Source organism: Ixodes scapularis, unplaced genomic scaffold (genome assembly GCF_016920785.2).
Source record: "Ixodes scapularis isolate PalLabHiFi unplaced genomic scaffold, ASM1692078v2 PGA_scaffold5__190_contigs__length_132052651, whole genome shotgun sequence".
In the NCBI taxonomy this organism is placed as follows: Eukaryota; Metazoa; Arthropoda; class Arachnida; order Ixodida; family Ixodidae; genus Ixodes; species Ixodes scapularis.
Window position 1 is genome coordinate 95,570,130 of NW_024609880.1, and position 27,778 is coordinate 95,597,907.

Sequence of the window (27,778 nt, forward strand, 5' to 3'; positions counted from 1 at the left end):
ATCTTGCAAATTTGGTAATGGGTGCTTAATGTGGAATGGGCGGATGCGCGGCATTCTACGGTTAGGCAGTTTGAAACTTTAGACCCATATGTTACAGATAAACAAAACAGGTTCCAGGATGGCCAAGAAAACACGCTTTTCGTGTAATGCTCGTCAAATTATGAGGTGCTGGAGAAAAGCAGTCTTCTAGCGTTAAGTTCTTATTTAAAACTCTTTTTGTTCGCGTTGTGCCCATAGAAAAGCCTGTGGAAAACGCCTCAGCACGCACCTCGTATGGCTGCGCCGCAGTGTCGGAGCGAGTTATCTCTCCTCTCCCTCCCCCCCCCCCCCCCCCCCCCTTGCCTGCATTCACCCCACTTCGCATCGACAGTCTGCGGCTGCTCTAGCAGACGGCGTTCGGAAAATCGGTGTTCGTTGCCATGGTGACGGAGATGAAAGCGGACGGCCTTTATGCTGCGGAAAAACACTGCGGCGCAGCGCTACGAGGTGCATGCTGAGGCCCTTCCCGCATGCTTTTGAATGGGTGGAATGCAAACAAAGAGTTCAAAATAAGGACTTAACGCAGAGGCCTGGTTTTCTCCAGCGCCTCATAATTCGAGAAGCTACACGAAAAGCATGTTTTTAGACCGGAGTTTTGAGATAGTTTTTTAGAGCGGAGCTGTTAAGGGCTAGTTTCCCCAGGATCGTGCCCGTCCGCAAAGGAATGTCGACACAACACTCTGAACAGCTATCGCCATCTATGAGCGACGGTGGCAACCAGACAACTGGCTTGCCTGTTTTCTGCTTGCCATCGTCGCTCACAGATGGCGGCAACCTTTCCAGCCTTTCCACTCTGGCTTGCCGACTTGCGGCCGGCCATTACTTCATTCCCACCATAGTACAGCTTCATTGGTCTTCCTTCTTCACCAGAGTGGAAAGGCTGAGTTTTTTAAAACATGGGTCTAAAGTATCAATTTGCCAATAATTACGTCTCAAAGGTATTCTCTCTCAATGAGCTTCAATGTGTTCATCATTTGGGGCTAGTTAGAGGATCCATTGAAGGCGACATAATGTGCAGGCCTTGTGGTAGCGTTTGGCTCCTTAACGTAGAACTTGGTTCTCACCATTCTGGGTGCAGACTGTGTTGTATTGCGGCAGGTAAATATATAATTTGCTATTTCATGATGCCTTACAACTACACGATTGATAGAATGCAATCTTTCCCTACAGAACTTGTATATGCCCAGCCTGAACAAAAAAAAGTCTGTTAAAAACACTGTTTACCCTTACTTGGATACTCTGTGCTTCAACTACCATGCACCAGTTGATTTTGTTGACCTGTCACTGGAAGCTAAAGCCACAGATAGCAAGAACTATGGTACTTAAAACAGCTATGTAAAATCTAAAATGAGTGTGCTGTGCCATAAAAGACACAAGTGTAGGTCTGCAAAATGCTTCGTTTGCAGGAGCACTCACAAAATATAAAACATTTTTCTTCCTTTCACCAATGTACGCTTTGCATTGAATGACACATTGAGACACCCTAGTGAGTTTTGCAGGCATTGTAAAGTGTAGATTCAGTGAAGCACCTACCCAACCTTATTAGACATTGATACAACGGAAGCCACCACTAAGCTCACGGGAAGTGTGAATAATAAAGTTGCTACAGCACTGTTTATCTATAATGGTAAAATCAACACAGAACATTCAGGACATGTGACATGGTCATTTCGGTTAGTCGGGTGACCTGTTTAATGTGAAAAAGTAGCAAAATAGCATATAGCACAGCATGGCAGACCTTCAAGCACAAGAACATAACATGCGCTTGTAAACTGGTAATGGCAGGAAAGAACAGTCGAAGCACTGCACTCTAGTGAATTTTTGCTAAGGCGGCTGCTCTCCTGTCTGTGTTCTGAAACAGCGCACGGATCAACTTCTTCAGTTCGTCTGGCGTAAAGCAGACTGCCAGGGGACCTTTCCCATCTGCCCAACGGTCCACGACTTCCCTCAGACTAAACCTGAACAAGCTCTTCATTTCGGTGAACTTCTTCCACTTGGCCACATGGTTGGGAGCTGCCACCCTGGGATCCATTGGACTGTCAGGAACATCAAATATGTCCACTGCCTGCTCAATGGCCTTCTCAAACACGGAGGCAAGGTCTTGGGAGAGTGTTGACGAGATGTCCTCCATGCTGAAGATGCTGCCTATGATGTGTTCAAGCACAGAGTTCAGCAAGGTGCCAGCAGCCTTGAAGTAGACCGACATGGGCAGCACTTCGCACCAGGCCCTTTTGAGCTGCTGAAGATGAAAGAGGCAGCGCTTCAGTGCACGTTCCAAGTCCTCGCTGTCTTCAGAAACTGGTGCCTCTTGCAAGAACTCCAGTAAACACTGCTTTTGTCGCTTCATCTGCTCAAGAAATGGGACGACCGCAAGATGACGAAGCTTTAGGGCGAGATCCACTAAGGTAGTTCCGTTTGCCTGAGGAGTCAATTTGAGTAGGCTGTGTGCTAAATACATGCAGTTGTTGTGGTGAACAGCCGTTTGCAACGGAATGGTCTTGATGGCATGCTGATGATACAACGGGACGATGCCACTGTACAGTTCGCACATGTCACGCACAGTCCCCATGTGCCAAGTCTGCAAAGCAGGTCCTTCACTGCCATCTTGCATATCCTTGAGGGTCGTCTTGAGCAATGCCACTAGCTCCTCCATGAACTTGCTGACTTGGCACCTTGGAAACTTAAACAGACTTTCGTCCAAGCCATCGTCCAAGACTGGCTGCCTTGTTTTTTCGGTCGTGGCCGGCTCTCCAACCATGACGGTCTCGTGCAGCTTGCCCTTCATCAGGTCCCGTGCCTTGAGAAGAATGGTCTGGCTGCGCTTGCTAATGCACAGAGACTCGAGGTCCGAGGTGAAGTTAGAGAATGGGGTTTTCAACGCCGACAGGAAATTGATGTCAACCAACTGGTTGTGCAGGTTGAGCAAAGTTTCAGAGGGAAAGCTGTGCAGGCCGCTGGCGTCGCTTGGGACGGCCGGTTCCAAGCAACACTCGACAACTATGTTGGAGAACTGCGTACCCACCGCCTCTCCCAACATTTGGAACAGATCTATCCCAACTGAGGCGCGGTCTGGAAGCCTGTTTGTAAGAAAGTTGAAGACGGTCGAAAGATTTTGCAGCGCATTTATGATGGCGGGCGCCTTGGATTCGTCAAAATCCACGCGAAGCGTCGGTGACTTGGGTTCCGTGGTAATCTTAGTCTCATATTTTACCATCGGGGTGATGACGTCATTCAGCAACGAACGACCAAGCTTGGTCACCCTGTCGCGAAGCTGGTTTTGCTGCTGCAATGCCTTCAAGAGCTGCACAAACGCTTCGGTACTTTCGTCATCAGTGGTCGAGATAGTGAGTTCCGTGACGTACGGTGTCTTGCCGACCTTCCACACGACGTAGCGCTTCCAAACTTCGGACAGCTTGTAAATGAGCCGCTCGCATCTGATCACTTGTTCCGTATTGAGCACTTCGATCATCTTCGAGTCGAGACCGCCGTCCAACTCGTCGATGACAGCCGCCACGTCTTGGAGAAACTGCGAGCATTTTAGCAAGTTTTCCGCGACGAACTCCGCCTCTGCGCTCTCCAGCAAGTCGTGCAAGCGCGCGTATTTTTTCACCTCGACAGATTGTTGCTCTAGGGATTCGAGCTCACGTGAAAGAAGTTCAAACTCGGTCGTGGTCTGGGCGAGACGCGGTTTGACAAGGTCTTGAACATCCTTGAGCACGGAGTCCACTTCCTTCACGGCCGAGTCGAGGCAAACGGCGAGGTGTTTCGAGTCGTGGTAGTACGGTTGAAAGATATCGTACCTCGACACAAGCTCTTTCTGAACGTCTACTTTCAAGTCGTCGATAGTCCGTGACAGCTTTGAAACGATGGCTTTGATGTTAGCCCTTTCTAATGGCTCCTTGGGCATTAAGATCTCGGCGATAAGAGACGTCATGACGTCCGGTGGTTTGAATACATACGCCGTGCGCGCACTAACTTCACTAACTTCACGATCGTCCCAATCTCCGAAAAACCCCAAGGAAACTACTCCCAAGAGCGAGGAGTCGCAAAAGGGAAGAAATATTATAAACAACCTCCCGCCACCACAGGACCACAGTGTTAAGGTGTCACCCGGCAGTCTCCCTAGATACTACCATCGCTTTTGTTGTATCACTTCGCTAAGAAAATAGGTCATAACGTATATATTCTTAAAATGTAGGCAGGATGGGGAAAATAAACGTCTTTGCACCACCATAAGTTATTGCTTCAGAAACAGATACTCGCAGTCTTCGCCGCAAACCGGCAGACCTTCACAGAATGTCAGCTGATGTCCCTCATATCATGCAACACGTGCAACTCGTGCAACCGTTGCAACCTTTGCAGCTAGATCAACTTTATTTTTTTTAATTATAAAGTAAATAGAATAAAGCATCTAGGTATTCATTTATTGTAATGTGTTTTTCAAACTAACTTTTAGTTAAAACAGTTAATTAATGTAGTTTTACTTATTTTTGTATACGAAACCAACTCAACGCCTCAACGCTGTCTTAGTATCGTTGGCTGAATCTGACCGAGAAGCTTGCCGAACCGACCGGAGACGAGTCGTCGGGCGAGCTGGAGATCTTGATTGTGCTTCTTTCGGGGTCTGGCCTGTTGGCCGGCTTTCTCTGTCGCCTAGGTAAATAAGAAAAAAAGAAGAAGGAAACGCTCTAGAATGTGTGAGTATACGTTATATCTTAATTTGCTAGTTGTTTATCTTCAACACCTGAGGTGCGTCGGAAGCCAACAAAAGTTACGACAGACGATGTCTCGGCATCGCGCAGATCACGCTTCGAACTTTTCTGCAATTCTGTTAGCTGTGTCCGTACACTGTCATGATTATTCACTGGATTTAGTCCATTGGGCGCTTGATCTGGCAGCTTCGAAGAGATACCACTCGGTTACGGTGCGTTATCGAACGCGAACCAGCTGTCCTAAGTGTCAGGTGAAATGCATTGTTTTGGAGACACTTGACAGTGCTGCGCCGGTTCAGGTCGTTCACATAGTGTTAACTAAAATTTCACATCGGTTTTGGCGTTTCAGCAAATTCTGCCGGCTCGGACATGGATGCCGGGAGCGAAGATGAGGCACCCTGCGACGTCGCGAGTCCGGTGAGCTGCATTTCGTAGAACGGGGAAAGTGAAGCCATTTTGAGTTTGGATGTCCCGATCCGACAACCAAACACACACACACACACACACACACACAAAAGAAAGGCTTGGTTAATTTTTTTTTATTTGAATCTATTTCTCCTGTTTTTGAAAGCCAGTTTTATTTCCGCAAATCAAGCGCTGCATCACTTTTTTTTTTTTTTTGCGTGCTGATTGGTGTTAATAACGTTCTGTTATTAAAATCTGCTGGTATTCAAATTTCTCTGAAATTCAGTAGAACAGAAAATAATAAAGTTCTGCATGTTGTCTTTTACTCGTATAGGAGGGCAGATACTTCTATTACTGGACAGAAACCTTGGCATTAATTTAAATCTTTAGCTGACCTTGCACAAACTGGTAATTTAACTAAAGTGGCCAAGTGGGCGAGTTGGTTCATGACTTATAAATTTAAAAGAGCTTACAACTACAAGAACAAAAAGGAAGGTAAACAGGACGAGCGCTTACTCTCAACTGAACATTTATTTAAAAACAGCTTAAGCAAACAACCTCCAATAAAAAAAATACACTGACTAAGCAAACAACTGTAGGACACGTGCCTCTTCATTGCAGAGACTGTCTGTGCCAGCCCAACTTTCAAAATACCATGATCGTGGGGCGGGCCCGTGAAAAAGCTGCAAGGGAAGTGCTTGAAACACATGCTATAAAGAAAAAGGGCACTGAAGGCTGCGTTAGCCAGCCGTCAATTTTTCTGCATCAGAAGGAGAGTGACTTTATTGACACATGGTGATGAGTGACGTCACTGAGCGATTCAGTGTATTTTTTTTTATCGGAGGTTGTTTGCTTAAGCTGCTTTTAAATATATGTTCAAATGAGAGTAAGCGCTCGTCCTGTTCGCCTTCCTTTTTGTCCTTGTTTTTGTTAGCGCTTTTAATTTTATATGGTAATTTCAACCCGGATAATTTCAGGAAAGGTTTAAATGAGGAAATCATTTGACTCTTCCTGTGTTATCACTCATTCCCCATTTAAACAAAATCATTGCGTGTGGTTCATGCTGGAGTTGTTCAGCCTTGCAAAGCACATTCTGAATAGCAATATTCCTAGAACATTTGGCAGTGTTGGGTAAAGTACATCCAAAAAGTACTTGAAGTAAAGTAGAAAGTAAATTAGAGGTTATGTACAGTCGGCAGCAAAAGTTTGCAGGGCACGGGAGTGTGAGAGGTTAGGTACTTCAACTAAAGTAGTAATTACACTATGCACAATGTACTTGAAGTAAAGTACTATAAAAACAATGTACTTTCAGAGTACAAGTACTTTTTAACTCAATCTTTCATGATGCCCTTTCATTCCCCTATACATGTTTTTTTTTTTTTAACTGGTTTGCATTGTTTTAGGGGTAATGGGGGTGGATCAGTCATTTTCTGAAATGTCGGCGAATATCGGATAAAGTAAAATGACCACATAGTAATTGTTTTACTCTTGCCGAGTTTGAAATGCCACGGGAGAGCTGCCCTTAGTACAAATGGAGCGATGTGTCGTGTGCTCGCATTTCTGGTGAGAGTAAAGGATCCCTCCTAGTGTTTCTTCTGAGTTGACAAAGTATCGTTTTGTGATACAAATTTAACAAGACCAAATTTGGAGAACATACTTCCAAGTCGGGAGTTGCATCTTCCTCGAAAAGTACCAGGAAAAAAATACTTTAAGTACGAGTTTTTTAAACCTACTTGAAAAAGTACTTTAAGCACAATGTACTTAAATACTTCCCAACACTGACATTTTGTAGTGCCTGCTACAACTGAAAATAAAGGTCAATGACTGGTTTGCTGCATCGACCAATACTTGTATATCCTTTGTCAACCAAGCCCAAGTAAACATTTTGTGTGTGGTCAACCGCCCATAAATCAGGTGCATTTATTTTACCGTGCTTAGGAGCATCATCTTCCTTCAGTTGCAAATGCATAGTTTTTAACACTGCATATGTAAATTGTTTGCATAAACCCTATCTTGTATTAAAACAAAAAAAGTAAATCGTTAAGAAAAAATAACTTACCTTTTGAAAAAGGCAGGTAGGCTTGAAGCAGCATACCTATTACTATTGAACTGTATTATATCTTTTTTAGCACAAAAAAAAGAAAAAAATTTGGGAGCATCTAAGCACTTTTTATGAGTTGTGAATGCGAAAGCATGAATGTCGTTCGTCCGCGGTGTACTGGCGTGAACGGCCATGTTTTGCTACTGCCGAGGTTGCGGCCGCCGACGATATAGAGGCCTGAGGCGCCGCCATGTTCCTCAGTGCTGAGAAAAGCAGAAGTGTTTGCGGCCCCCCTTCCCCCCCTCCAGCAATGCCTGACACTAGAGCGGTAGCCGAGCTGCCGCCAATGGCTATCTAAGAGCCATTTTGCTCAGCCAATGAGAGAATGGGCATTTATTTTGCTTTTTTTTTTTGTGGTTACAGTTGCCGCCGGCTTTGCTCCATGGGGTATTTAATGCTTTTTCATTAATAACAAATGTTTAAGTGGGTTATACAAATAAAATCGGTGCTTCTTGCCATTTGGAACAAAGGAACCTGCCCCCGACCAACAATTTTTAGGGGCGAAGCCTTGTTCGTCCGGCATCCGTGCTCACATCGATTGCTATCTCATCTGTCTTCTTAAAAAAAAGAAAAAATGTTTCCGCAGTCGACAGGATTCGTACCTGTGCGGGGAGACCCCAATGGATTTCTAGTCCATCGCCTTAACCCCTCGGCCACGACTGCGGGACGAGTAGGGGTTCTGAGATGTGGTAGTAACTCAAGAGCTGGGGATGTCATGGATGAAACGTTACATGTAGCCACTCAACGTCTATAGGAGAGGGTGCTGCGGTCAAATGCGTATATAATCGCGTTAAACTTTGCATGCATTGGCTCAACGTTTATAGACGAAAACAAAAAATCGGCACCATCAGCACTACCTATGAACAAAATCAGTATCATCAGCACCACCAGAGCTTCGCCCCAATCAACATCATTCACCACGTGGAGATGCGGTCATTTTTTTATGCGCAGTAAACACGCAATGTGCATTTGGTTCTTGTTTCACATTCCAGCTCTCCGGTGAGACATAAAAGAATGTTGAATGGCATTTTTCACCTCAATTTACCCCCAAAAAGAGTGCCAAGTGTAAAAGGTGAAACAAGTACTGTGGCACTCAGAAAGGTGAATGCTAAAGTTTATGGAGTAGCGGGTGTCCTTTGTACAATGGGCAATCTCTCCAAATTAAGTCTATTATCTCTGTCCTTTTGTACGCACTGCTGGAGCTGTTCTTTTGATCTCTTGTATTACAGGCAGATCAACTTGTCTCCCGAACAGGGTTTACAGTGGACATTTGGATAACATCCATTTAGGGGATTACCCGAAAAATGGCCTCATTGTCTATCCCAGGCTCACACGAAAGGAACAAAGGAATATAGCTTTCGGATAACAGTTATAATTTATTAAGGCCTGTTCACACACATGCAACCGAGTTAGACTGAGAGAGAGAGAGAAAGAACATCTTTATTGAAAAGAATAGACTGAGAGAGACCAGACCGGTTTTTAAACCTCTTGCGACGTCTTAGGACCGGATGTGCTGCAGCAAAGCTGGTCCTGAGACGTCGCAAGAGGCTTAAAAACCGGTCTGGTCTCTCTTGGTCTAACTCGGTTGCATATCTGTGAATGGCGGTTTAGTGCCATATTTTCCGGACTGTGGTCTGCACCTGGTGCATATTCCTCGTGTAAAACAATTCTCCCACACTACACAGCACACCTTAAAGGGGCACTGACACCTCAAAGGTCGTATTATTTTTTATTGTCTAAAACGATGCAAGTTGTAGTCATAAACACACAAAAAAAAACTGCATCGCGAAAAAAAATTTCTTCGAGCGCGCGCGCGCCTTTTTATTTTTGGCGTTTATATTTCCCGCGCTCACCTCCTTGCTTCTTTTGATCGGTGATGTCAAAAATCAGGAAATTTAGAAGCTTTGTAGGCGACATTTCTATAACATTTAATAACAGCAAGAGTAAAACGTTTTTTAACGCAATTGCGAACGCACTAAGGCCCCTCTTTTTGAAATACCAAAAATCAGATTTTGGTGTAATGTCGCTTCCTGGATTTGTATCCCCCCTCAAAAAACTTGGCGGCGCTAACGGCGAGACGGGGACAGTACGGCTCTGGACGGGGAAGAAACCGGTTTTTTCCCGCGCCGGCTTCTATTCCGCCTGCTCACCTCCTCCTCGCCTCGGGTTGCTGTGGCAACGGCAGAGGTCCCAAAGAAAGTCGAGTCGCAGGAGACCGCAAAATTTGACTCGCTGCACTGGCGCAGATCACGCGGGAACTTCAAATTCGGCGTTTGGAAATTGTTTTTTTAATTAAGAAATACTGAATTCCCAAGTTTCGAAATTTGAGGGCAATGTCCCGGCATCGTTTTCAATCGTTTCGGATAATAAAAAAAAGTATGATTTTGATGTGTCAGTGCCCCTTTAAGAAATGCCCACACCATTAGCGTGCAAAGAAGCTCGTATCATACAGAAACCGTTAACAAAACCTGTCATTCACAAAATCTGTCAAGTCTCGTCATAACAATCTATCTTGGAAAAAAGTTACACAAGCTTGATCATGCTGACAAAGACTGGCAAGCACAGAATGTGTGACAGGTCTTTCCTGGGGAAGAAGAAAAGGCTGCTTGAACGGCACTGCCTACCGAAGATTTGCTCCCATTTTTGACGCACGCCGTAAGATGGTGCAGCATGACAGAATTGGCCTTAAAGCACGCGATTGCGCTTTCGCGCGCCAAGCCAATGACTTCAATTTTGCGTGCTAGCCACCACTGCCCGGGATATAGCTCAGTTGGCAAGGCACTTGACTCACAATCTCAAGGTGGTCAGGTTAAATCCTGCCGGGTACCGAGGTCTTTTTATGTCGTTCCCCATGGGTGTAACAATTTTTGGCGTCACTTTTTTGTTACAACCGGCTCTTAGTGCCAAATGTTACAGTGAAGCAATTGCAGAATTCCATGGAAATCGGTTGATTAAACACATTCTGTGTTAAAACAAATTCTTGTATTGCCCGCACTCACTTATAGAGCTTGTCCCAGTATCGTTTCGCGGTCCCTCCGGCCGTGACCACGGCAGTAGTCTGTAAGCAGCGTGGCCGACCGTTACGAATTCATCGCAGTCTCCGCCCGCGTCGCCGGACTCCAACAACAACAGCGAAGGTCGGAGGAGTCCGGCGGGTTCGGACAATGAGGGCAGCGGCTCACCGGCGCAGCAGAGCGACGCCGAGGACGAGGACAGCAAGGCCCGGGACTCTGAAGAGGACAACAAGGCCCGGGACTCGGACGCCGAGAGTAAGAACACGGACAATGACGACAGCGGCAAAGGGGACGAGGGGAGCGCCTCCGGTGGGGAGGGCAACGGGTCGGAGAGCGAGCACGAGGAGCGCAGCTCTCCCACCTCCCCCGTCGCCGAGCGGGCGGGAGATGGATCCGGAGACGAGGAGCCAAGGGAGGAAGGTGAGCTTACGTGTTATGCGGCTGGTTCGCACACTTTCGTTTGAGTGAGATAGACTGTGCTGCAACTGCGTGTAGCCGCTCACGACGACCGTGCCTGCAATACAAGCTGCAAGGAGGAGGCCAGAACATTGGTTGTCTGCAAGCATCTCTGGGCTTTGCTCAGCCTTGTCGCCCGCCGTCCTCCTTGCCACATGGTGACGTGCGCCTGCTTGTGAGCAATTAATTTGCGCAGAAAGTGTCTCCCATTAAATTGCAGTCGCTCGAGCGAGCACCCTAGGGTCTTACCGGCGTCCCCTGTCGGGTGGCCCCGGAACTCTTCTGATCAGCACGTGAAGGCTTTGCAGTATTTGCAATATCAAATCTAACCACTACCTATGAGAAGTGGTCGCTCGTAATGTTGTCGGGATTATTTCGAGCCCACTATAAAAAAACGTCGCGCAAGAAAGTAGGAACTATGCCCTAGTCAGAAGTGTCCTGGGGCTGCCGGATGGACAGCGCCATTTGTCATTTCATACTTATTCTGAGAAAAGCTCGGACGTTTCAAGTCGGTCTCGACAAAGGGCGAGGTCGGCCGTTTTAAGAGGAGAGGACGGCGGGTTGATGTTGTGAAGTTTCTGGGTGACTGCGAGAACCATATTCAAGTATGTGGTTGTACTAGAGCCACTTTTTGGGGTTTGAGTTGAGGCTATAGGTGATTGCAAGCGGGGCGGCTGGCCACCACCATGCTTCCGCTCGTGCGGGCCCGCATGTGCAATCGCAAGCTTGCCAAAGCTAAGTTCATGCACGTGCTTGCGTGCATGGGGCACCAGTTGGGGCTCCACGCTTGCAATTGTTTATGCCATTTGGAATTCATGTAAAAGGAGAAGAGGCGAGTGTTTTTGATATCACTGGAAACCTTTACGTGATGATTTTTTTTTTTTTTTAGCTATTGCTTACAATTACATTGAATTTTTATGCCTTTTGATGCATTTATTTGTAAGCTTGCAAAATTGAGAATGAAAGATTCTACCGTATTTACTTGAGTAGTAGCCGCACTATCTATGAACAAGGCTCTTGCGTCTGCTTTACTGCAGTGTACTAATACAGCCAATCATCGCATTGCTCAAAAATAACATAGCGAATAACTAGATCAAGAACACGATTCACCATATAAATGCAATCTTCACAGGTCTTTGCGCGAAGACGTTATCTCTGTCTTGTAAACCGCTGGAATCATGCTGCTGATCGTGGTGACTGGCAAGCTACGTGCTCCGCGGAAAAACAAACCCTCAGGTTTTCCTCAGAAACAGTGTGGCTATTACTCGAGTAAATACGGAACTTTGATAAATGAAAAATTTTTGAGAAATGGGAATGGATAGGATCAGAAGGTGTAATACTCAATTAATGCAGAACTTGCGATAAAAAATTAACTCCGAAACAGTACTTCCCCTTCAAGTAACACCTTTTGGCGGGCTAGTTGGTTCATGATTTTAGAAATAAATGAACTGCGCAAAGGACGAGGACAGAGGTAGAAACGAGTACGACACACAGAGCGCAGACTTCCAACTGTTTATTTGGCGCAGACACAACAGTATATATGACAGCGCAATCAGTTTGCGGTTAAATAAGGTTTAAACATGACCGTCCAAAAAAGAGAATTCCTTGTCTGATAGTGAAACAGATTGCATGCTTATGCAGTCGTGACCTTTCTTTTTAATGAAGTAGGCTTACTTTAGCTGTACTTCAGCATTAGAAAAATCATGTGTTCATGAAATGGCGTCCAGTTTCCGCGATCAGTGTGACCGCCTTACTGCCGCAGGGTACCCCCAACACTTGGTCTCTGCTGTATGTGTGCGCTTGCTACAGAAGCAGAAAACTGGTAGTAATGAGCAGAGGCGAAAAGAAAAAATGCGCGTGCATGTCATCCCGTACCACCACGGCCTGTCCCATAACCTGAAAAAGGTAGCGGCCAGGTATGGTCTCTCGGTCGTCTTTTCAGCGCCCTGCAAACTCAGTAAAGTGTGCCCTATGATGAAGCCAAGAGTGAACATCAACAAATGCAAAAAGGAGCACAGCACGCGCTACACGGAATGCGCATCCGGTGTTATCTATGAAATTCCGCTTTCTTGCGGGCGAGTATACATTGGCGAGACTGGACGTTGTTTCAACTTGAGGGCACGAGAACACTTTCTGTCAATAAAAAACAACACAGGCGGACATCTGTCTGTACATTGTTTGAAATTCGGTTGTCATCCTGATTTGCAAAGGACACATGTTCTCGCAAGAGCAAATGAGGCAACGGAAAGAAAACTCGTAGAAGCCTACTTCATTAAAAAGAAAGGTCACGACTGCATAAGCATGCAATCTGTTTCACTATCAGACAAGGAATTCTCTTTTTTGGACGGTCATGTTTAAACCTTATTTAACCGCAAACTGATTGGGCTGTCATATATACTGTTGTGTCTGCGCCAAATAAACAGTTGGAAGTCTGCGCTCTGTGTGTCGTACTCGTTTCTACCTCTGTCCTCGTCCTTTGCGCAGTTCATTTATTTCTACTTCCCCTTCCCTGAATTTCGGCAGGAATGAACTCAAAAACTCTATATTTCCTTTCTATATGGTACAAAAGTTACGGTGTTGCTTGCAGCCGCCGGGATTGTTGGAGTACTTCGAAGAATTTTATTTAACTTCATAAGTAACTCTTATGCTATTGCAGCTTGGTTCATGCGTTTTCGGGAAAATTCAACGCGGAGTGCAAGTTCGTCTGCTTCTTGCACAGGGGTTGCAATGATGTCAGAATGCAGAGCTCTTATTAACTGAATGAAAAAAATAACTGGTAGACCTCAAGGCATCTAGCATTGAGGTCTACCTAAGATCCTTCCAATCAAAGCCAATCGGATCTCAGCATCGTTCTGATGTCACCGCAACCCCTGCGCGAAAAGCAGACGACTTGCTCCCCTCATATCAGTTGTTTTGTTTTGTTCTCTCTCGTAGACAGAGAGGATGGTCGTGTGAGCAGCGAGAGCAGCGCTTCCGGTCAGCAGGAGGGGGGCGAAGAGGCCGACCAGATGGACGCGTCTAAGAATGACGAGCAGGATGACAGCAAATCTGCCGCATCATGCCACGACAGTGCCCCTGCCAGCCCTTCTCCGTCAGACACGGGAGCCGCTGAAAAGAGCAGCGCACCTTCTTCGCCTTCCAAGTGAGCGTCTGCGGGAGTGTTCGCCCATCCTTCTGGATCGTGCGCCACTACGGTGCTTTTGAAACGCGTCTCAGACTGACTTGTCTAGCGTCCCATACCGGCCGTGAACAAAAGTGGTCGCAAAGGGCAACAACATGGCGTTGCAGGAGCCGGCACAGTAAGCTGTCGGACATCGCTATCCTGACGGTTGGTCGTACAAGTTACGGCATAAAGTATGGATGAGCGCTGGCACCGTCGTTGTCGCCGCGTCCCGACTTCCGGCTGCCGAAGTTTCGTGGACCCTTGAGCTGGAGGGTGGCCCGTAGCGGAACGGGCATTTGCCATGTCCACGATCGTGGCGGACAGCGGCGCGACGCTTTTGTGACGTCGTCGGATGGAAGTTAAGGGACTACGTTTGAGGATGCAGTAAACGTATCGGTCGGAGATGCGTTCCAGACACCGTGGCGCTACCTAAAAATTTACGGTTGTTTTGAAAGCAGACATGGAAGTGGGTACCTTCGATATTGCTAGCATCTGACATCTGACACCCGCAAAGCAACGAGCACAAGAATACTGTGGATTCTCATTCGTTCAAACTCCAGGAAGCCACAAATTGTGTTTGAATTATCGGAAATTCATCTACCATAAAATACTGCAGAAGCGCCCACTTTGTTCAATCACCCACTATTTACATTTCCCGAATTTGGGGATTCTGCAAATTATACGTTAAGTGCCCGATTCGACTGGACAAGTGCCTATGTCTAGATAAAACTAGTTTTCAGTGGAAGAGGGGTGGGCGCTTCTCCAATATTTTACGGTAAATATGATGCAAGATAAAATTGCCATTTTCCATATGAATGGCTATACATACAAAGCAGATATTTGATGATTTCCTCTACATAGGCCTACTGATCGTAAGCAGGTGTGCCACACTTGAAACATTGACGAAATGCATAACAAGTTTATTTATTCCTTAAAAATGTTTATCGCAGGCTGTTCAGACAGCACATGACAACTCAAAACAAAATAAACTTTGTTCATCAGGCCAAGAAGCTGTCTAATCTGAATAAGCAGTAAAAATGGGCACTGCGTGGCAGTTTTCATAGCAACTTGCACGGATGCTGTGACGTGGACCTATGCCATGCCGCCACGTCACAGCGTCCGTGCAAGTTGCTGTGAAAATTTCCGCGTGGTGCCCGTTTTCATAGCTCATAGGTGCCCTGCTTGAGCCCCGTTCAGTGCACTTCTCACCGAGCACCGGTGCACTGCAGAGAAGCAACACCTGCGGAAGCAAGCTCTGCGAGTCTTGCCTCTCTGCAGTGCACTGGTGCTCGGAAAGAAGCGCACTCAACAGGGCCGCGAGAACAAAAAGTATGAATTACACGAGAACGTTGTTCGCATTAAGCGGCTTATGAACACATCAAAAACATAGCGGAGCAACCAAAATTTTGAAGTTTGTTTGAATTGACCAGACGTATGATATATCAGAGTTTGAATTATTGCGAGCCTATTGTAAGTGAGATGAAAAGTAATTGTGTTGCGTGTACGTTTAGACACTGGTACGTTAGCCAGGCCCGATGGTCTTCCGGTGTCTCCGCTGAAGACGAGAAGTTTAGCCAGTGCAGTACGACTGCTAATCTGGCATTTAGCGCACACCACGCAGTAGCGATTGCGCGACCGCTCCAGTAGGGGCGTAAGTAAATAAGACTGTCTTTCCGGTGGTCTGTTGTCTCCAGCACCCTGTGTCGATGTTATATCGGAACACATGGGATTGAGTTCCTGTTCCTAAAATAAACTAAGAAAACAATTCGGTATCTCTGATGTGGGTGGCTCTAACTGTGGCATCGGTTCTAGCTAAACGCTTGCTAAATGAGAGTGGAGGTGACACTAGCAATGCAGAAAACTACCGTCAAATTCGGAGCAAGCGCCCACTCAAAATTTGGAGAAAATCGAGTAAAACTGGGGGATTGGCGCTCTTTAGGTTAAAAATACATAAAGATACGTCCTTTGCATATTCTCCTAATGCCACAAAATTGAGGGGCGGGCGCTTATCGTGGAATGGGCAGACGCTGAGTATCTTATGGTACGTCCTTTCTTCGGAAAAACCGCAGTCGCCGAAAGGCTGTCGAAGTTGGAGTAACAGTAATTGCACATTCACGACTTGTGCGTTCGGCGCCCAGAAATATTTCATGGCGTGCGAGATGCAGTAGTTTTTCTATTTTGGAGGGGGGGGGGCGCAAAGATTTTTTAAACAAGGTGAAAAAATCTAGGTTAAACGAATCTTGAAAAACTTGAAAGTTGTATGCTTATTAGCTATGCTTCAAAACTTGTGCAGGAAAGGCTCGGAAGATGAGGGAGAAGCGTCGGAAAAGGAGGACGGAAAGGGCGGTTCCGAGAAGGAGGAAGAAAAGGATGATTCTGACAAGGAGGAGGAAGAGGAGGAAAACAGCGAAAAGGAGGACAGCGATAATGAGTGCGTATTCCATCTGCGACTATGTTGTGCAGCGGCGAAACTGAAACGTTTTGCCCCCATTGTCGTAATGGGCTTTTTCCCCTCGACAGATCAAATGTGGGCGAGCTGATTGCCGACATCTTTGGCGAAAGCGACGACGAATCTGAATTTGAGGTGGGTGTCTGCGAGCGACCTTATTGTTGCATGCCGCTCTCGCGGCCCTGTCGTGAACATAACATATTATAACATATTTCTGTTTTCGGAGATGCGTTTGTTTTATTAGTACCATGTAATTAGAGCCTGTTTACACACTTGCAATTCCTTAGAGCCGAGTGCCATAAAACCTCTTAAAATGTCTTACGACAAGAGAACGCAATGACATGCTGGTGCCATCTGCGGTGACCCTGGAACGGCATTCCACTAGAGCAAAGGCTTGGTGGTAGACTTTCGAGCCAAGAAATAAAGAATGATGCTCGAAAGAAATAGAAAATATGCGGGACCATCAAGTGTTCCACTGCTACCCAATAGGTGGTACCAGTGTGTACTCTCGTTCTAAGAGATTTTAAGAAGTTTCAAGGCACCCGGTCCTAAGAAGTCGCAAGTGTGTGAACAAGCCTTTGGAGTTCCATGTTTGCAGTGTTTATTATTTTTCTTTTCCAATCTGAGGGTATCTTTTGTGTTTTTTTTTATTTTTCCCACAGATTCAATGGTTTTTGTCTAAACTGGTTATAACTTAACCAGTTTACACAATTAGCACCAGTTTTTTTAAAAGGAAGAAAAAGAAAACTGCATTTGAAATTTACCTTTCCCCCCTTCACCGAAAACACGGATTTTAGGCGTAATGTAAATAAGGTTCAGTGTTTGGCATTTATTTATTTATTTATTTTTTTTCAAATTCTGGAGTGCTTTTTTTTACCGATGTGGTGTTGCTTTTATTTATTTTTTTTATTTTGTAAATAAATAAGTTATAAGTAATTTGCAAAAAAAGAAATAAGAAAGGAAAAACACTGAATTTGTGAGAGAGAATGAAAATCCCGAGGAAAAAAAAACAACATCCCTGGATAAAATAAACACAGAAAACACGGAACCCTAGTTATAATAGACTCGTTCCTCCCCAGATATTTTGTGTGCTCTGCAGTTTACCGCAAGGCGTATAATTTCTGCAAGCTCACGACTTTTTTTTGTTTAGAATTATCCATTTCTTTGTAATGTTTTTGAAGCGGTGGTGCAACGATTTTCAAATTTTGGCCAATTAATTGCGGGAATTAATCTGTGTCACCTCTAGAACGAAGAACAGAAAAAAATTTCTTCGTGCATGCGCTAACTTTTATCTAAAAAAAAAAAAAAAGTTGCAGGTTAAAGTTTTTTTTAAAACATTTGCGGCGTCGTTCGAGCGACATCCCTGGGGGACCACCTGGTTTCCCAATGGGTTTTGTCTTTGGAGCCCCCAGCCACCCTCCGCGAGTGTCGGCTTTTCAATGATTAGCGTCGCCGAAGGAGGCCACGGCGAGCGATCGAGACAAGACGGTTTGACATGAGGCTGGCGGCGAGTGTAGCAGCAGCGGGGGGTGCTGGTTTTGTTGACTTTTGTGTAGCCCTGTGACGTGACTCTGTGGTTCCCATAACTGCCACATGCGGCTGCAGATCGGCAAATAATTTGTTTTTTTCTTGGGCGATTTGCGCAGCGGAAAAGCAGTTTTTCGGGGGAAGTTTTTTTTTTTTTATCACTTGTGCCTAGATAAACAATATAAAAAATCCAATCTGCAAATCCTTTCACGGTAAAATTATTGCGCTACCCCTTTAAGACCACGTATTGGTTCTTGCCAAAAGCAATAAGCTGAATGATGGTCAAATTATAAATTTGAGATGGCTACACATTCATGTCCACCATGACGCATTCTACAGTGGCACGAGCGATCCTTCATTTATTGGGCCACTTTTATCATTCCAGGGATTTGGCAAAGAAGACTTGGTGAGCCCCAGGAAGAAGGACAAGGCACGGAAAGCACGAAAAGGTGCGTGAGCTGAGAAGCGGCCACACAAGAGCACTTTGTCTGCCCTAACGACCTGGGAAATAACCCATTTCCAAACAATAGACCACATTCTCTTTCCACATATTTTATTGTTGGCGAAAAAGTTGGAGGATTGCCTGCTTCTCAAAATCATCTTACTTAGACCTCATATGATTTGTACAATGAATAGTCAGTCTGAGTTTTACAGTTTGCCAACTTAGAAAACAAGGCAGGGGGCAGTTCTTTTCCTTTCCCTACAAATAAAATGACATCTGCGTGGTTGCCAATGCAAGGGCAAGCGGGCGAGGTCCTTATCCGAGCGGTTGTATAAAAACCAGTTGGTCTTTCATGGCGGAGGGCTAACTTTTGGGATATTGTGACAGGACATTAAAACATGTGCATGTGTCGACTTGGCTTTCCGAAACAGTTCTGTCGGACAGCGAGGATGAAGACGAAAACAAGGAAAAGGAGAAGGCGGCTTCAGAGGACGAAGACAGAGTGGACGACGAGGAGCGAGAGAAGGAAGAGGATGTTTCTGTTGAGCAGAACGATGACGAGGTGGGCGAAAGCGCTGACGTCGTTCAGGAGCCCGCTTCCGCACCCGTGCCAGACGCCTCCAGTTCGGACGACGAGGTAGACGACAACAGACGTGGGCGGTATGTGTTTAGCGGACTCTCAAGCTTGCGTTCCATTCAACGTGTCAGCGAAAGATTTCGGAGCAGGCTCGTTTCTTGGAAAGGAGATTACACCCTACATGCGTGTGCCTTTGTGGTGGGAGTATCTTATACCTAGGCTACAGACATGTAATTCTGAAAAGTTCTCTTGCTTGTGGAGCTGCATTTAAAAAAACAAGGCACTTCTTAAGTCCTGGCTTTGCTGTCAATTAAAGCTGAGTTAAAGTGTATAAAGCCACGAGCTTGTGCTCGCAGCTATGTCACGGCAAGGAAGAGTAGTGACTCTTTGTATATACTTCTTTGTGCGTAGGACGCTGCGCTTTAGTTTTTATTTTCGCGTTTTGAATGTCGGTAAAGTGTGCTTCGAGCCAGGCACACGGCACGTTCGAAGCATTCCAAAATGTTTGGGAAGACTTGTCGGCACCTTAAAGGAGATGCGGTTTCCTGCAAATATAGGGTAGGGTGCATTGTGGTGACGCCACGTGGCAAAAACGACTCGTCGTAAGTGTGAACACTAGTGACATGTCGACACAACGTCTATGTCAAACTTGTTTTGTTGGTATGAGTGATCCTTGAGAAAGTCCTACGGTAACGAATGTTTTGGATCTTCGCTTGTCGGGTGTCTAGGAATTCAGACTTCATGTCGGACTTTGATCTGATGATGGCCAAGAAGAAAGAGGAGAGCTCCCGGCGTAGGAGGCGGAAAGACGTGGACATCATCAGCGACACCGACGACATCATTGCGGAGATCATCAAGGAAATGAAAGCTGCCGCGGAGGTATGCTGACATGTGCCCCTTGGGATTGGATATTTTTCGAGCTAATGTGCAGGGGCATCGGGCTCTTTACCAATGTCCTGTTTCACTATCATACTGGGGATGTGCGAATAGTAGTAACTCGAATTGGCTCGCTTTATAGCGTCGAAGCTGGCGACGACATTGTGCTATTTGATTCAAAGAGAGATTCGCACACCCCTAGCAATTCCGTAAAAACTTCACGATTTCCACTCTTATCACCTAAATTCTGGGTTCTCAAACTGGTGTCCTAGGAACGGAGAGATTTCCCAGAGAACCCTCAAGTGTTCCTCGAGCTCCCAGATTTCCCCGGTTGACCCTAACCCTAAGTGAAGTGGTCTTCCGATTTGAGGATTGTAATGGGAGATCCAAGTCACCCTTTGATGCACGACTACGAGTTAAGCATTGCTTGACTCATGTTATCTTTGACCCCATTATTTGACCCCATGACCCCATGCACATTACTGTTTACAAGGTCTTTCGGCTTCTGCACTGCTTTGTTGCACCAATGCTCCGTTCGGAAGGGGACCATCAGTTGGCATTCGGGGTAGATAATGTGAGAACCCTCGATCTAGACAAATTAATTGTTGCCTTTATTTTGTGGATCACCAGCAGGTGGCGGGAATTAACATTGGCAGTTAGAGTGCCTTCATACACACATGCGCTTTTGCTTGAGTGGTGGCATCTCAGCCATTTTTCCTCCCAATCGTTTTTTTATGCATTTTGAAGTGCGCGCAATCCGGTGTCGCTCAGCTCGAGTGCGTAGCTTTGGCTAATAGATAGATGCCATTTTACCGCCCAAGTCACGCACCGAGTGCGCGAGAGCGTTACGCGCTGGCACATTCAAGGCAACAATGGATGTCTTCACCCTGAGACAGACAGACATGTAGGCACCCTATTGGCAGTACGAGCTGAATTAAAGGGAAACTGAAGCGGTTCTGTATTTGAGGGAAAACACTTAAATCGTCTTTATTTGGCCTTCAGGATCACAAATATCTAGATTATTTTTGAATTTGGTGCACAGAGGCTGCAGAAATTAATTTTTAAAGTACCGCCGTAGCCCCTCCTTTCTGGGGCACGATGTCACATTAGGAGGTTTCGGAATTTCCGCTCTCGCGCATTATCAGTGCCTATCAAAGCTGTTGACGCGCACTCTCACTATTTTTCAAAAAGGTCAGAAAGAGACATGTCACGACTAGTGTCAGTGTGGGGGAATATACCTGGCAAGTTCTGCAATTGCACGCGCTGCGCACACGAGGGGCACGCGCTTGGCGGCTGAAAGGTACTAGCACGACGTAACGACTGGTCGGAGGTTTTTCATGTTTTCTCGCGTTTAGTTACACCTTCGTGGAAACGTGATATTCAGGTTCACGGGATGAAAATACGCCAGAATTGACCTCTAACTCGTCTTTATGAAGAAGTGTTTTGCTTCCCTTTAGGCTGTATCGTGTGTCGGGAGCATAAAGGTGGTGTGCTTCAGGAAAATGCAGCTTTTTTTCGGGTTAAAATAAACTTGCATGTCGAATTGCTCATATGCTGATACCAGGCAGCGGCTATATGGTTAGCCCAATAATAACCGGTCGTGACATGGTTAACTGTATTAGGCGGGTAGTCCCGTAATTTAGTCTGGTTGCATTCTCCTCAACCACGACTTGTGTCGGGTGTTGTGCCTGTGTTCAGTGTTTTCTCCATCCCACGGGTCACCCTGCCGAAAATAAATGCCCAGAGCAACTAAAAGTTTTCGGGAAGCCTGGATGCCTTTATCTGATTGCGTTGTCCCTCATATTCAATGGACCTTTTTCGAGTAACGAGCGCCGTCTGGGGAGTTGTCTGTGAACTACAAATGAAGAGCAGCCCAACATGCCTCCGTCCGTCAAAACACATTGGCATCGTGCCGTTGTATCGTTTTTCAGTGTTCTTTATACCCTATGCTACCGATACTAAAAAACAAAGCGTCAAAATAGGCTAAATACTCGCAAAGATGAATGTTGCCGTCGCCATTTTTGGAGGGCACCGTCCCGATGCCCTCCGAAAATGGCGACGGCGGGAGTGTACGCATGCGCGGAAGCTTACTGGAAAAAGGTCCATTGTCTCATGCCAGCATTGCATTTAGGCGACATTTGATCAGATTGCTACTAGTTAGCAAATAAGTAGAGAGTATGCTTACCCGACCGCCTCGGGTCTTTTCGATGAACCCTTCAACCAGTTCAACGCTTGTTTCAGAAGTTATGACAAATAACGAGAAATACAAGTAGTACCATCAGTACCACAGCACTGAGAACAAAGTAGTATTAACGAACAGGGCGTGAGTGAGCTGGTGTGAGTTCATAATAGGCAGGGCAACGTTTCAATGCGAAAGCATTAACTGTACCATAAAGCAGAGCCAGCGTTGTCCGTAACCGCAAAAAACAGCAGAAAAATTCCCTCCGCGCCGTAACCGTGAAAAAATGGCAGAGAACTCCCCTTCGCGAAATGGCTATTAAAATGGCTGCGATTGGCTGCGACAAATTGGCCGCGCCGAATTGGCTGCGTCCCGTGCTCCACAGCACCGTTCTGGAGAGCGGCGGGTGCGCCGCTGTCCAGAGCTCGTTCGGCCGGCCTCCGCAGAGGTTGCAGGAATATGCTACGCATACGTTTGCTTTCGCATTCCTACACGTAAATGGTCGTAAGTGTCCTCCTGTAATTTTTTTAGTGAAGTTTGCAGCAAATCTAACTATCTTTCTAGATGAATTCATGAAAACTTAGTTTGAAACTGCGGAATTTGATTTTCATCCGTGAAATTCAGGCTTAAAACTTAAAATCGAACCTTTCAGAATTTGATTTTCATCCTTTCAACCTTTCAAAATTTTTGAACTTTTACCTAAAAAAATTTATAATATTTGAATTTTTCGGACTTGATTTTTAAATAAATTCGAAATGTTAGAATTTTTCGAACTATCTGTAAAACATTTGATATCTTCGAACTCAAACTTTCAGAAACCTTAACATTTTTTAATTATTCGAATTCGAACCTCAGCGGGGTTCTAAACTTGCCAAATTTTCAAATTCAAATCTTAGCGAGGTTCGAAAATTTGGAACCTTTTAAACTCTAACTTTGGGAGGTTCGCAGCATCCCTACAAAATACGGGGGTTACTTTTGCTCCTTGTTGCTTGCGATGGCTCGCGGCATTGCTCGCATCTTTGTATGTAATCTTTCATCACTTTCTTTTGTTTCTTATTGTTGCCATTTTGCGATGGTGTCAATGAGGTATTGCTGCGAATTTGTGAGGATGTCGAAGAAGCTGACCAAGCTTCCGACGACGATTACACGTCGGGAATCTCTGACTGTGATTCATTTTTTTGCATCGCACTGTGATTTAGCTGAGAGTGCTGTAAATAAAGGTGTGTTTCTTTCTTTTGCCCAGACTTTTGTTTTTTGAAAAAGAAATAAAAGGTTGACCTATATTCAAATTTTTTTTTTTATTCTCGGCGAGTTTAATATAAAGGCATCGAGCTATATTCATGGTCAAGTTATGTTCGAGTAAATATGGTACCCTCACGTATTCCCCAAAGTCCCAAACTTCCTTGACTGCCCCCGCTCTTAGGTAAAATGTTTTTCCAGCGCACCGTTTTAGCGAATCCGAGTCACCCAATGATACACGTGAGCCAAACACTTCCCAGTGTATGTGTTGTATTAATGTTCACGAGCTGTGTGGGCCTTTCGGCCATCTGTCGAAATAGCGATGCATTAGAGGACGCCCCCTGCAGGTGAACGGTGAGAAAACGGTACCGGTCATGCGTGTTTCCTTCTCCCCACAGGAGGACAAGGAACTGAACCTTACCAAGCGTGCTGCCACCAAGAAGCTCAAGTTCCTGCCAACGGTAGTGTCTCAGCTGAAGAAGATGGACCTGAAGGTGGCCTTCCTGGACCAGGGGGTGCTGCACGTCATGGCGGAGTGGCTGTCCCCACTGCCGGACAAGAGCCTGCCCCACTTGCAGATCCGCGAGCACATGCTCCGTCTCCTCGGAGAGGTGAGCTTGTGCGTCGCCACACCTCTCCCAGAAGGCGCCAGCGGAATCGCAGCCGTTCCTGCGGGCCGCTCGGCTCTGCCGAGGCATTAGGCTTGCGGAAATGACGGCAAAAGAAAGGGCTGATTCCTCGCAAACCGAGGCTACGGCTAAGGTGCTGCATTGTGCTGCGCACAAACCACACACAGTCGCGCTGCACACCGACCGTGACACCATGTGCCGTCACGGCATCACTCGACATTATGGTGTCACATGCCGGGACGTCGCAATGTTGAGTCGTAGCATTTATAACATTTTAGTGTCACTTGACGTAATGGTACCAGGTCTGGGACGTTGTAATGCCACATTGTATTGTCAGAGTGTTGCAGTGTCACGGGTTGTAATGGTATCGCGTATCGGCATGTCACGTCTTAGTTTCACATAACGTCGCAGTCTCACGTGATGTAATGGTACCATGTGCAAGGACATTGCAATTTCATATAACATCAGTGTCCTGTCACACAATGTCACGATGTCACACGACACGGTTACATTTAGCAGAGAAATTTCCCGGCCGTCCTGGTTGGGAAATTACGGGAAACACACCCTGGGATCCTCTGCAAAATTTAGTCGACACCGGCAGTTGCCATGAAAAGATTACCAGCCCGCCGCACATGTATCCTGGACGAAGAAGTTCACCTTTGACCGTGTTCCGACTGCACGTCTGTTGTGTCCAGTTTCCCCCGCTGGACCAAGGGTTCCTCAAGTCGAGCGGGATTGGCCGGGCTGTGATGTACCTCTACAAGCACCCGAAGGAGAGCAAGGAGAATCGGGAAAGGGCGGGCAAGCTGATCAACGAGTGGGCGCGGCCCATCTTCAACCTCAACACAAACTACTCCTCCATCTCCAAGGAGGAAAGAGAGCAGAAGGACTTCGAGAGGATGCCCCAGAAACGAAAGATTAGGTAGGTTAGTGGTGCGCAGGGTGCGCTTTCGCCGTGCTAGTGCGACCACGCCGGTTACTGGGGTTGCTGCAACATGAAATGTCGGAAGTGTGCAAGAACCAAAGTCACCGGCCCGGTCTCTGCAACTCGGGAGTTGTGTACACAGTCGTGCAAAGCAGTTCTGGGCTGCGCGACGAAACAAGTCAATGTCTGGTGATTGTATTGGTGGCAAACGAAGGACGCTTCAATTCACGCACTATTAATTCACAGCGTTTCTTTGCAGGTTGGAATCTTCCGATGAACCCCCTGCCAAAAAGGACATAGACAAGGCCTTGACGGGAGAAGACAAGTCAGTGGTTTTGCTTTTTTCTTTTTGGTTGTTGCTTCTTTCGCTACTTGGCAGTCCAGAGTCGCATCTCTACCTGAGGCTAACTTAATATTCCGGTGGCGGGATTTAGTAGCACAGACTTGGGTGAGCGAAGGTTCTTGAAAATGTACTAGCGTGTTCAAAACAAATACAAATGCAACCTTGTTACCTGACATCTTGAGGTGCATGGTTCTCATTCTAGAGAAACAAGTAGACGCATTAAGGGGGGACAGTGGCTAGAGGTTGAATTTCTGAACTACTCATGTGATCGGAATGAAATTTGCACAAGAGATTTAACTTCAGATGACGGTGTACAATGCAAGCTTTCAGCTCTCTAGGACAACTTTACATACCTGCATAAGATGTGTCTCTCTTTGTTAAGAAGTCTATGATATGCAAATGGAGCTATTAAGCATAATTTTAACTGCTAAAATATAAAGGGGGGGATGTGGGACTTCGGGCTATCTAGTTTTTATAACTCAGATGTAAATATTTCAGGAAGAGTGATTACCTCAAAATATGAGAGGCATAACTGTCCTATGTCAGTTTTTGAAAACATAACTTTTTCTCAATGAGGACTTTAACTTAAAATGAAATAAAGTAGATAGCCTAATTCCCCAGCAATTTCAGTTTAGAAACATCTCGATTGTGATATCAGAATAATTCTACCTTTGAACAAAGGATTCCTTTGTATTTTGTATGAAATTTGCAGCAAAAAGTGAAACTGAAAAAAGTGCATTCAAAGTCTTTTACTCTGTTAGTGCCCCACAATGTGTTGAAAATATTGTATATCAACGTAACTATTTGGCGCATGGTTATGAAATTTAGTGTAAGGGTGTATAATTAGTTTATAAAAGCGAAAACCTCAAAATTGAAAAATGAATTTTTTCAAAACATTTTGAAGCTTAGGCCCATGTCCCCCCTTAATGCCATACATTTTTTGTTGATCTGTAGTGTAAATGGCACTGCTTCGGAATCGGGCATCAATGTAGAATAGTCGGAATAGTCATGGTCCTCGGGTGGAAATGGAGTAAAGGTGTGATGATAAATTCCGGCGTCCCACTAAAACCACTCTCTCGACTGCCATGTATGTGCTTTAAATTGGCAATCATTGTCAATATGATGACTCTGTTTGTTTGGCAACTTTTGTTTCCAGGTCTTTGAGGCCCGGCGAAAAAGGCTGGATAGCAAGGGCTCGGGTACCAACGCCATCCACAAAGGACTATGTGGTTAGGCCAAAGTGGAATTGCGACACGGAGTTTGTCAAGGTGAGTGCTTCTGGGCCCTCGTTTTACGGGCCTCCATTTGAGACAGTCCTGGGCAGTTGAGTGCAACAGGCATAGGGGAAAAAAAAAGCCCTCTGTGCACAAGCATCATTATTGGCTGCCCACAGTTCTGCTGGTCTGTAGTGGCACCAGTTCTATGAGAATTTGCACGTCACCCTGGCAGGTGCTGACATTTGTGCAGCCTAAACACATTTGAAAACCATAAACTCGCCTCATGTTTGTACTGGAGCGATGGTGCAGACTTTGTCATGTGCTCTCGCAAAGTTGGCTTTGGCTTCTGCGTAGTGCAAACTCATGCATTAAAGTGATATTATGTGTGTAAAGTCTGAACTATGCAGAATGCAGACTTGAGGGCTGTTATAGCCTGACATATATTTTCCCACTAAATTTAGCGGATGGTGGTCACGAGGCACCAACCCTGTGGTTATGTCACGTCACTTACGTCGTCGTGCGTTATGCGACACCCAAGTGAAGTTTATAGTCATGGGCACCGTGACATCAAGTTGCGTGACAATCTGTTGCCAAGTTATGTACTCATGTGACTTGCGGCCGTGAGAGCACATACCAACGCTATCACATGATACCATGTGGCCGTGGTATCATGTTTTTCACTACAACTTCTCAGGATGCTCTACAGGTAGAAGCCAGCCCTCAAACACACTCGGCGTTGAAGTAGATCTGTAGCGTTTTTCTATGCCAGAGGGTATGCTGCAAAGCAGTGGCTTAACTGTCATTAAATTCATGCAGAACACCAAGAAGACTGTGACAAGGTTGGACAGGCACATGAGGCAGTTCCAGGAGAGGAAGAAGAAGATGAAAGCACAGAGGGCGGTCACCATCAGCATAGAAGGGAGGAACATGTCTCTGTAGCCTCGGCACCGCAGTCTGCAGCACCGGTTTTTGGTGTGCCAACCTAGGGACTGCGTGCAGACATTAAAACACTGTACAAATTGTGCCGAACTGTAGTGAATGGCGAGAAAGGGATTTTGCCTGCGTTTTTACATAGATGGACAGTTGACTCCCCATTCAACTTCTATGGATAGTTTGTAGCAATTGGTTATGTCGTAGACAGCGTACAGGAGGTGCCATTGAACGCTTGCTGGCTCGTTTGTGAGCGATCGATGTCCGGTGTTGTCGACGGGCTTCTTCTTTTTGTCCCCATCTACACGACCTCGAAACTTGTGGCACTTTTTTGTCGGATGTTGAATGGATGGGGCGTCGGTTCTGCACAGGGGGCAGCTACTATGTCAGCTGGCTCAACAAAGTTCAAGCTGGGGCAGGAAATAATGCTGTACAGTCCCATCGACATGTCACGTGGCAAAGTCATTCGGCATCCGTCACGTTCACGCACAGCGGGCTGCGCCATACTACAACTACGACGGATGTCATTTCCAGCAATGGGAAGAGCCCATTACG

General features: G+C 46.0%; 2 protein-coding genes across 2 annotated transcripts; one reads left to right on the top strand and one right to left on the bottom strand.

Moving 5' to 3' along the window:
• Positions 1–1,691: 1,691 nt before the first annotated feature.
• LOC8035314 (centromere/kinetochore protein zw10 homolog) lies at positions 1,692–4,401 on the bottom strand. The gene has a single exon (XM_002411218.5). The coding sequence runs from the start codon at positions 3,971–3,973 to the stop codon at positions 1,850–1,852; it is 2,124 nt and encodes a 707-aa protein (XP_002411263.4). The 5' UTR covers positions 3,974–4,401; the 3' UTR covers positions 1,692–1,849.
• A 165-nt stretch (positions 4,402–4,566) lies between these two features.
• On the top strand, positions 4,567–27,317 carry LOC8035322 (protein IWS1 homolog). Its single transcript, XM_029977490.4, has 14 exons — positions 4,567–4,736; positions 5,101–5,168; positions 10,355–10,691; positions 13,662–13,869; positions 16,184–16,321; positions 16,411–16,474; positions 18,252–18,315; positions 18,740–18,968; positions 19,614–19,764; positions 23,578–23,790; positions 24,504–24,730; positions 24,993–25,058; positions 26,233–26,344; positions 27,110–27,317. The coding sequence occupies exons 1-14, from the start codon at positions 4,733–4,735 to the stop codon at positions 27,230–27,232; spliced, it is 2,004 nt and encodes a 667-aa protein (XP_029833350.3). The 5' UTR covers positions 4,567–4,732; the 3' UTR covers positions 27,233–27,317.
• The last annotated feature ends 461 nt before the right edge of the window (positions 27,318–27,778 follow it).